At 35.8% G+C, this 11,235-nt stretch overlaps 1 protein-coding gene across 1 annotated transcript in view; it reads right to left on the bottom strand.

Annotated features, from left to right (window-relative positions):
- Positions 1–4,339: 4,339 nt before the first annotated feature.
- UHMK1 (U2AF homology motif (UHM) kinase 1) overlaps positions 4,340–11,235 on the bottom strand; it is a 19,566-nt gene continuing 12,670 nt past the window's right edge. Inside the window, exon 8 of the mRNA XM_004688430.2 lies at positions 4,340–11,163. Within this exon, the coding sequence (XP_004688487.1) occupies positions 11,017–11,163 (147 nt within the window). The 3' untranslated portion in view covers positions 4,340–11,016. The remainder of the gene's footprint in view (positions 11,164–11,235) is intronic.

Below are 11,235 nucleotides of genomic sequence, written 5' to 3' on the forward strand. Positions count from 1 at the left end.
AGGAATGGTGACTGGGAGGAAGTATTTGCCTGTGGTTGTTATATATGCTGAGGCTATGGTCATCTAGATTGTTCAGGAGGAAGAGAGGTAAGAAATAGCAGCAGCAAGTATAATTTGGTCCAGCTATATCCATGTTGCTGCAAATGGCATGAGTTTATCTTTTTTGTGTAACTGAAATAAGGCAGAAGGAGTAGAATAAATAGCAGATGGTATCACTAATATGTGGAATTAGAAAAAGCAAACATGGGTTAAAGAAACTTTAAAACAAACTCTTGAAAACTGACTATAGATCTCAGACTTTCAGACAGGGAGTGAGAGAAATGAAAACAGGGGTGAGGAGGTAACACAGTGATCTATGGGGGAGGAATATTGCTGTTTGGATGGAAGGAGGGCTTTGGTGACTACACCATGGGTGGAGTCGGGGGAAGAACCCTACACGCTCAGAACACAAGCAAACATGCAAAATAATGGTATTTGAACAGCAATAGAAGGAGTAAAAAAGTTACCTTAGTAAAATTAAAGCTATGTACTTTAAATAAATGCAAAGTGAAAGATTTGTGATTTTTGAGTAGAAATGATGCTCTAGTTTTTGTGGCTAAAAACAGAATTTTTATCTAACCCTTAAAATTACTAAGTGTAATTGTCTATAAACATTGTAATTAACCCAATAGCATTATATGTGATGAGTAATGACAGACATTTGTGGAAAACTCCTCATGCAAATCTGACAAAATAGTGTTTATTTCAGATGAACAAGCCTAGTATTATTAATGTTCAGTGTTTTTCCTTTCCTTCCAGGCAGGAGCTAAATATCTGGGACAACTTTGATGATTCTATTATCACCTACTTCATAGAGTACAGAAATCTAAAATGTGATACAACTCTGCTAAAGAAATTGGGAATGATTTCTTAGTTTAGCTACAAATGAAGACCAGAGCACCTCCCTGAGTCAAAGACTTCACCACATCTCATAAATCAACAGCAGCTTGTATTCTGTCTGGGATGACTTCCAAACATGTGTTAAGCATTATATGTCATGGAACTTTGTATAATAAAAAGTTTATTTTTTATTAAATGATCACTAGGACATTTGTCAATTATGATGGTTATCTGGATCCTGCTTGCTCCTTCCTTCCTTTTCCTCTTAAAAGTCAGAGTCCCTTTAAAATGTTTTAAGTTGAGGGGGCCCTCCCTGGTGGCACAATGAGTTATGACACAGTACTGCAAGCTGGCTGCAGCCGCTTCAGTGTGAGTTTGATCCCAGGCCCTGGAGGTGATCCACATGGCACAGCAGACCTCTCCTGACCCGCCCACTGCTCCCCTCAGCAGTGTACTTTGTCCATCTGCCTGTTCTGCTCCCTACTCTGTCTCTGGTGAAGCCTCTCACCGCCCTGCATCTCTGGATTGTGCCCCAGTTCTGTATGAATAAATAAAAAAAAAAGTTTTTTAGGCCCTGAATCATATTGCCATTTTCAACATGTCATATCCCTGCCCCAAAACCATATTTAGTGACACAGTAAAAGGACAGGCAGGAAACATTTTCCAAGTTTTCTTTGAACATGGTACTTATAACTAGAAATAACATTGAAAAATTCGGAGTTTGTAATTAGCAATTAGTATGTATTAAATTTTCAATGTATACTCTGGAGGATAGACCATTTTCTTCCTATTTTATTGGGTACATAGTTCTTTTTTTTCTGCTTAACTTTTAAGGAACCATTTATGAGATGCAAACATGCTAGATGCAAAAGCATTCTGGTCAATATGGTTTCCTCTAAGAAAACACATTTTATAATGAACAGAGAGCATTTCTTAAATCACAGAGGGTAGATTTTAATACGCAATCGAAGCTTGTTTTTTCCAAGCTGTTTTTACAGAACATTAATTTTCACTATTTTAAATACAAGAGTCTTGATTGGGTCCTGGGTAAGGCAGAAGAAACGGTTGAAAGACATTACGAGAATTAAGAGAAACTAAGTATGGTCTATATATTGGAAATGCTACATCAGTGTTCACTTCTGAGAGTGTGATTAAAAAAAAAACATCGTTGTTATAGAGAATGGTGTCCTTATTCTTAGACAATCATACTGAAGAACTGAAGCGTCAAGTATGACAGCTGCAACTTTTCAAATGGTTCCCAAGAAATTTGTTATTTACATATATAGCAGGAGGGAGAGCAAGCAAGAGATAAAACAAATGTCACAAAATATGAAGGCTCTATTGGTACCAACTTGCACTTCTAAATTTTTTTTTTTAAGATTTATTTGTGCATACAGAACTGGGGTACAGGCCAGAGGTACAGGGGTGGTGAGAGCATTCACCAGAGACAGTGGGGAGCAGAACAAGCAGATCAACGAAGTACACTGCTGAGGGGAGCAGTGGGCCGGTCAGGAGAGGCCTGCCGCGACACGTGGATCACTTCCAGGACAGGTGGGGATCGAACTCATGTGGAAGTGGCTTTCGATTCTTTGTGCTGTGCTTTAGCCTGCTGCGCCACCAGGGAGGGCCCTGCACTTCCAACTTTTAAGTAGGCTTTGGTTCAAGACTTGTCTAAGATCAGGAAAAAGTATGTAACATATCCAGGGTATTTAAGCCTGTAATCTTTTCATCCTACCCCACTTGCCAAAGATCTAAGTATCATATAACACATTCATTTTCCAAGACTATAGTTTGGGAACACCAACTAAACACCTGAAAGGAATCTAACTTTGCTTTAAGTGTTTGATCCTTTTTTCTTTCCAGGACATTTTAATGTTGTTGTTTTTTTTAAAGATTTATTTGTTCATACAGAACTGGGGTACAGGTCAGAGGCTAAGGGGCAGTGAGAGGCTTCACCAGAGACAGAGTGGGGAGCAGAACAGGCAGATCGACAAAGTACACTGCTGAGGGGAGCAGCGGGCGGGTCAGGAGAGGTCTGCCACGTCATGTGGTCACCTCCGGGGCAGGTGGCAATCAAACTCCTGTGGAAGTGGCTTTAGCTTCTCAGTGCTGTGCTTTAACCCGCTGTGCCACCAAGGAGGGCCACATTTTAATGTTTTAACAAACAGTAAACATACGGCTTGTCTTTTTCAACACAAATAAGCAGAATGGCCTCCAAAGAGACACTCTACTGCCAGCCGCACAGAACTGAGACCCAGGCCATGCCCCTGATCACACGTGCTTGATGCCTCTGTAAACTGCTGGTTTTCACCTAAAAAAAGTTCTTTTGTGAGTTTCACCTTACTGGAAAATCTCTATTTTATCATTGCTTTTTCTTTAAAGGATATGGTCGGAAAAATGTAATGTTCTAGATACACACACAGTGGTAAATTTTTGTTTCTGGTCTGATTACTATTTTCCAACAGAAACTTCAACAAAATGCCTCACTAGTTTTTCAATGCCACCATCAATCCTTGTTTAGAACAGTGTGTCTCAAAGTGTGTTTTCCAGCAGAGCAGCAGCACCTGGGAACTGGTTAGAAACATAAATTCTCAGATTCCACAACTCATCATAAATTCTGGGGTGGGGTGCAGCAATCTGTATTTTAACAACCCCCCCACCCAGGAGATTATTACAAGCTGAAGTGTGAGAGCTGCTTATGTAAATAGTAACTTTATGTCTAGTGTGGAGTGTCCCACCCAACTATAATATTTCCCTTGACTTTACCATCCAGATCAGCAATAAGCTCACAAAAAAACAAGCCACTCTGACAAGTCAGTATATATACCCTCTCTAAGTCTTAGGAAATGTTAGGCAAGTTTATTTAATCTATGTGACTCAGTTTCCACATATAAAAGGTAACAGAGAACATGGCATAAACTACCCGTACCTTCTGTCTAGATGATTCATAATCAATGATTATCATTACTATTGAGCTTACTTACTATCACACTTGATTTTCACAATACAAACTGACAATGTCAGAAACTAAGTCACATGACTAAAGAAATTCAACTTGATAAAGGCACCAAGATTGGAACTCAAACCTCCCAACTGCAAGTTCTGGTTTTGTCCACTAGATAGGCTGTTTCCACAGTATCAACATTTATTCCAAAATGTAACATTACATTTTAATACTGAAATATGTGGAAATATTTCAATGGTAGCCTTTAGTAAAAATTAAATCATAAAAGTATACTTACCTGTTTTCCTAAGCTTGATAAACTAGACTAAATATAGGAAGGTGAAATAAAAAAGCAATTTCTTTATTTTTAAGCTTTATTTTATCACCCTTATCAAACACATCAGAAAGCATATCAACAGTTCATCTTGGGGAAGTCAGTTTACAACAAAACTGAACAAGGCAATTGTGTTTACAGAAAAAGTTTTCAGCAAAAAAACTATATGCAACACAGTCAACTGAAATGCAGTGTCCGTATATTTTAGGTATATAGGAAAAGTGGAAAATAAAAGTTCTTTGCTACTCAGCAAGGACAAAAAAGTTTAAAAGACCTGTATAGATATCAGAAACTTAGGGATATGAGAAAAGAATTCCTTGGTACTGATACACATCTACATTTACAGTTCCACTTAGTTATTAAACAAACAAAATAAAACCTCACAAACAAGAAGACATCACCAAGAACAGAGAACCATAGTACCAAAAAATGCCAATATGCTACTGAAACAACTGGTAGAAATATTCTAGACAGCAATTCACTATGTACTGTAATATTCTTGCAGTTCTGAGGTGAAGGTAAACCAACAGGAGAGAATACTCCCTATAACTGGCTTTGGTTTAAGTGATCTTTCACATTTTTTTCTTAACCATACCTTCTTACCAAAAAAAAAAAAAAAAAAAAAAAAAAAAAAAAAAAAAAAAAAGCTATTATATCTTATTGAGGGAAAAAAAGTAGTAGATTTAAATAGTCACAACCAGTCACTGTGGTGCTAAAGGAAGCCGTGAACTGTTAAAATCCATTGCTCATAACTGGACTTCTAAGAGTGATCAAAAGATAACAAAGATGGAGTCCTTTGTGTAAGGAAAAAAAGAAAAACCTTTTTACTCCAGATTTGACACTTAAAATATAAAGGAATGTTCAAATGATTTCAGACTATTTTTTAAAAGGAATTAAGAATGAAGGAGGAAATCCTGCTGAAAAAGACATGATAGCTTTACACTCTGCAAAATAAATATACTACAGAGGAGCAGCTTCACTTGTTTTATTATAATAAATAAACACTACTTACTTGCATAAGGTGCTATAACTGTGTAACTAGTGCATACTTAACGCCACCCACTGTACCCAATGTGCAAAGAGATAGTCAATCCCCAGTTTCTTTCTAATTCTTGATAGCATTTTTTTTAATGTATACCAATACACAAAAGCTGGAGTTCACATATTTATTTTTAAAAATTAAACCAAGCTGAACATGGACAGTTCATTTGGTTTCATACACTCTTAAAATAATTTTCTGGGGAAACAAAATGAGGAATGTGTAGGTAAGACAGTTTTTCCATGCTACAGGAACTAAGCCTGGATTTTTAAAAATAAATAACATTTTAAAATCATAAATATAAAAAAGATAACTAGTATCAGTAAGAAGGCCGTCTTCTTCCCCTTGCTGTCTGTAGTAGTCATCTTTCTCTTCTTTACTGTTAAATTCTGTTAACCCATGCCAACCAAATCGAGTAATAATTTAAACCGAAGAAATTTTTCAAAACATATATTGGATGACTTCAGATGTAAGATTTAAATACCTCACTACATTTACTTTTACATATTCATTGTTCAGACATGAGGAAAGATAACCTAGGGAAAGGTAATTCCAATCTGGGATAAAAAATAACTTCTCTTGCTGACAATCAAATATCATAACAAATAGCTCCAATGTTTACATAGTTTCCCAAAAAGAAACAAAAAATTAATGATTCCAGTTTGGGTTTTCCCCCAGAATGGGACTTACTTTATTATACAAAGTAGTATGACAAAATAAGCTCTTTTCTGCACATGGATTAATTGTCATAAAAGCAAGTAAGACAGAATGCTTCTCCTTGCCTGTAAATAAAAATATATTGAACCTCTGTCATAAAACATTCATATCCTTCAAAAAAGCTATCAGTTTTCTTTAGTATATTGTGGCAGCTATGCTACTTATGGGAGAGAACACTCCGGCAAGCATTTGATAAGCTTTCTGGAAATTTCAGCATTTATGGTGCCACAAACCTAACTTCTATGATTATGACAACGCTCTGAGAAGCACAAATAAAGCAAATTTAAAACATTAATCCTCACAAGCAGCATAAGGATCAACAAAAGTGCTGAGCTACAGGAAAATGAATAAAACTTCATGTCAGAAGACCAAAGGTTATGTAAACTATATCTTTTATATTCTTAAGATCCCCTTAGTGACCATCTATAAAATATAAAATTTCCTAACTGCTTTCTGGTTTATAGATATTTCTTTCACAGGCCATTTCTCCTAATAAAATTGCAGCAAAAATAGTTAAAATTGTCCACTTTCTTGTTAAACATCTGCAGTACTTGTCAATTACATGCCATTGTGTGAATTTTTGGTCAATATACAATTTAAAAGATAATGAAAAATATAAAGAGGGGGACTAAGAGAACAAATATGATATAATCTGTGGTATTAGGCAGAGAAGTTAAACTAGAACAAAATTTCAATATACTTCAAAAATAAAAATATCCAAGTTCCTCTTTAAGAAAATATAACATCCAAATTTACTATAAGCAGCTCAGATGAATTCTATGTTAGGGTAATTCAGTATTTTAATATTCATTGTTAAAGCTAGAAGAAATTAATACTAACTTGAAGAGACTACCAACTCAAAGGTGCTTTATCGAGCACCTTAAGAATGAGTGGAAATTCGTCTGAGCTAACATATTACCAAGGGCTAGTCTGTATGTAACCATACTTGATAAGAAGTAAATTATATCAGAGAGAGTACTAAGATCTGAAGGAAGACTCTAGTATTAAAAGAGAAACTAGATCCAAGGAAGAATTAAAAGTCTGCCAGATAATACCAGCTTTTCCATCTTATGTAATACTGGGTTAAATCAAATATGAACAGCTTAACATATACAAAAATATGTAAACCAAGGAAATTTTGGACTTTTATTCTACATGACTCAACCCAAAAGTTATTCCAGGGAAAAGGCAAAGGTACAATGTTCATCATCTGGGAAGTTTTCACCCAAATAAGTGTCAATATTTTTCCAGGAAACACAAGGCACTTGCTTAAATCTTTGACTAGCTACACATCCACCAGACGAAAAGTCAAAATGTGATTCCTTCTGTACCCTAATTTGATAGCATGTACCCTCGCATAAGAATCTAGGTAAAACTTGTGATCACTGAGGGTCACCCCAACTCCCTCACCTGGTTAACTGTTACTGTAATTCCTGTGGTACTGATTTGCATTAAATCATAAAATATAAAATGGCATGCTGCCACTGGTCTTAGGATTTACATCATGGAGGCCTAACTCAGTAGTAAGACCTAGGAAGAAAATAATGCCAAAATACCAATTACCTGCATCTTATGAATAAACATCAAGGAGCCATGAAGCAGCACCCAAGTACTTCAACTCTAACTTAAATTTATTCTAGAAAGGGAACTGATACTCTTGCCAGGGTGACAGCCTGCTCTGGACAAAAACATAACTTTTCTCCAACTGCCTCAATGTGAAAACACTGTACCTGACAGCATTCCTTGTAATAAATTAGCTCAAAGGTTAAAATGTAAGTACATGTAACATGAATATGGAAGATAAATAAGAATTCAGAGATTTTTTTTTTACAGGTCAATTTAACAATCTCATCACTCTAGCAGCTGGAGTACCTAAAAGGTGTCAATACTGTCTCCATGAAAACAAAGAGAGGGAGGAGCAAAACTCTGGTTCCATTCTAAAAGCAGTCAATAGTTTTGGCTGAAGCACAGCAGAGAAGGAATTCTCTAAAAAGTTGCCATGCTGATGGCCACAAAATAAGGAAGCAAATAAAATCACTTACTACAAGAGGATCATTTTTGTATCATCCCTTTTATATGCTGTGTGTATTATTCTTTTAAAATGCAAGCAGTAGCTATTTTTAATCAGTGCTATCTCTATTGAAGAATTCCATCTCCTCTTGTTTTCTGTAAACACAACAGTAAAATTTTTGAAAGTGAATAGCTGGCCCCTCCTTCAAATATGTTTCCAAAGAACCAAAGATTTCCTAATGAATACCCAATCTATACGGTTTTCTGGGACAAAAAAAATGTACCATGACATACCATGGAATAAAGAAGGCAAGAGAGAGAGGAAGCACAGATTTTAATTCAGGGAAAGAAAAACTACCTGAGATAAAATTGGCCCAAAAGGGGAGGGGTTAGTGAAATGACTCCTCACCTCTTTACCTCTCAAAAAGAAAGTGTTCATGTTTTTAATGACTTCAAGGACTCAAAAATCTTTGCCCTATATAGTTCATACTAGCAGAATGGTGAAATTTTTATATTTTGATAATATTTGGTTCGGGTTTAAGGTAATAAGATTAAACTTCTGATAATATCAAAGGAAGGAGAGAAATTTGTCATCTTTGGTAGTCAAGGGCTGACAGCTATAAAGGAATGATTTAAATTACAGGAGGCATCCATTTTCAATTCTGTGGGCTTACTGAAAAATATTTTGTTCAATACATGGTTATTTAAACTCAACAATTATTCTCTCAGCTCCTTTAAAATCTAGTTAGCATCTTCTGGAATAAAATTCTTCAGTGTTAAACACTATATATGTACGACTATATCAGCAATAAATGATCAAAGAATGCTGTGAAACTCAGCATCAGATGTTAGCAGCATACTGCATCACTAAGCTTATAAGCCTACCTGCAGTTTTTTTTTTTTAATTATTTTTCTTTTGGTGATGGTGGAGGGGGTGAAAAGGGAAGAAGGGTGAGAGAGTTACACATAGTAATCTAGAACACTTGCCTTAAAAAAAGAATTCATTTGTATTCTGGTTTATCAGTATGTATGGATTTTTTTTTTCTCCAAACATATTTTTTTTTCTTTTTTTTTTTTTCCAACGTGGAAGTTGCTACCCATACAAACATTTAAGTTTTAGGAAAGCGTAGGTCTCCACATTACAGTTATACTCTCTTATTTGAAAACAAACCAGCTAATCAACTTCTAAAGAGCCAAAATGAAAACTAATAGTTCTTCTTTGTAAGGGCACTTAGAAGCTTTCTCTATGATTTTCCTTGGAGTTATGCCAGTAGGCCTTTTGGCAATTCATAAATAGCCTCTTTGCACCAAACCTGACTTCATAATAAATACTAAGGACAACTATGAACAATTTGATTTCTGTAAAAAAATTAAAATATTAAATAGTAATAGTTTGAACACGGGAAAATAATTCATCCTCTAAAATGCTAATTCTTAGTTAGGCTCTCAAACTGTGTGGCACACAAGAGGCTACCAGAAGGGAAAGATATAAAACTTTCTTTAGGAAATATAAATAAATAAATAAAAATTTCATTTAGGTGAGGAAACAAGATCCACAACGTTGTGTACAACTTTTTCTCTTGTGTAATCAGTGCTTTAGAAGTTTCTTCAGTTTTAAGCCTTTTAAGACAATTTATCATAAAGTGGGAGGAATCCATAATTGTTAACTTATGAGACCATGTAATCAACCTGTGTCTGCAAACTCACACACACACTAGTATCCTCTGCTTAGGAACACATTAGATTGGTATGAATCCTTTTCAGAATTCATTTCAGTCTTCTTCCTTTAGAGTTCCAGCTTGAATTACAGCTACACCTTTCTTAACCTCCTTGCAGTCAAAAACTAGCCATCTGTGATGCTGTTCTAGCTATTCTTGAGCTAAGGACAGAGGCAGAGAATGGGGTAAGGGGAACAGGAATAGAGGGGATGAGAGAAATAAGAGAAAGAGAATCTTGATTATCACATTCTCTTTGACTAATTTGTTTTTCTTTTCCCTTCACTGAACATCAAATTCTTTTTTTTTTTTGACCCACTTCAATTTTCTACCACAGTGGGCAGAACTTGAGAAATCTTACAGTGATCATAGGAAATTCAGTACAAAAAGATGCACTAATATAGAGCCTAAAGTAGATTAGAGGATGGGGCAATGGATGTGTAACAAAGCTTTTCCTTTGTTCCTATCACTTTAAGAGTTTCACTATAACCCAGCCTAGATAAATCTGACCTGGGCCTCTCGGGAATGAACTATTTTCTCATTTACATCCTATCTGACAGACCACCTCACAAAAACTTCTATCTTAAATCATACAAACATGAAACATGTAGGGGAGAAGTGGGTATAGACTATTAGCTCATCAGATTCACACTACAAAGGACGCTGACAAATTTTCCCTAATCTTCCATACCTGCACACTCACCTGGGCATACATTATAAACATAAAAATTGTGCAAGATCAAGCATCAGTTTTCTATTTTAAAAGCCTTAATTTAAACAAACAAACAAAAAAAATGGAGATAGGCTCACTGCAGTTTCTATAAAAGAATATTCAGTCCTACAGTACTGTTTAAAAGAAAACCCTAACTCAGTGTTAAGAACACAGTAGGTAGGTAACTGCTGCCTGACAATTACTTAACATTACCAAGAGCATCCAGTGCCAGCTATGGATATCAACAATCAGGAAGAACCACCCAACAACATAAAGACAATCTGTAAATGATGTCGCCAGCTCTAACAAATTTGTTAATGATAGTCACTAGGACATATTATTCATTCTTGCTTCATGATCACATGAAATAAGTATTATCTTTTTAGGTTACATACTGAAGAGCAGCACTTGCCATACCGCACAAAAAAAGATTGCCCACATGAATGCTCTAGAACCCCTCAATGTATAGCTGAGAGGTCTTGTCCTACTCAGTGCCAAATGTCTGCTAACGCAGTCACTGCTTGAGCAATGCTGCATAGTAGTAGGATTAAATAAATATACAAAGTATTCCCTTAAAATGGTAAGGGGTACTGCTGCATTCAGGTGTAGAATACAATAACCCAGGAATGGAAGAGAAGAAATAGGAAATAGTCCTTAGGTTACTGATTAAAGCAAAGTTTGATACAGATATCCCCTCTTGTAGGCACTCAGCGGGTAGAAAGTAGCCACAACAAACTTCCCGTCAAACATCCTTCCAGTCAGTAATTTCTGAGCAGCTTTGGAATCACCAGCATTTGCATACTCAACAAAAACCTGTAAGAGGACAGAGAAAACAAAGCAACTTCATTTTCAGCAAGATCATTTTTAGAATAGCATTTTTCTGAC

Source organism: Condylura cristata, unplaced genomic scaffold, assembly GCF_000260355.1.
Source record: "Condylura cristata isolate star-nosed mole 26May11 unplaced genomic scaffold, ConCri1.0 scaffold00024, whole genome shotgun sequence".
NCBI classification, from domain to species: domain Eukaryota; kingdom Metazoa; phylum Chordata; class Mammalia; order Eulipotyphla; family Talpidae; genus Condylura; species Condylura cristata.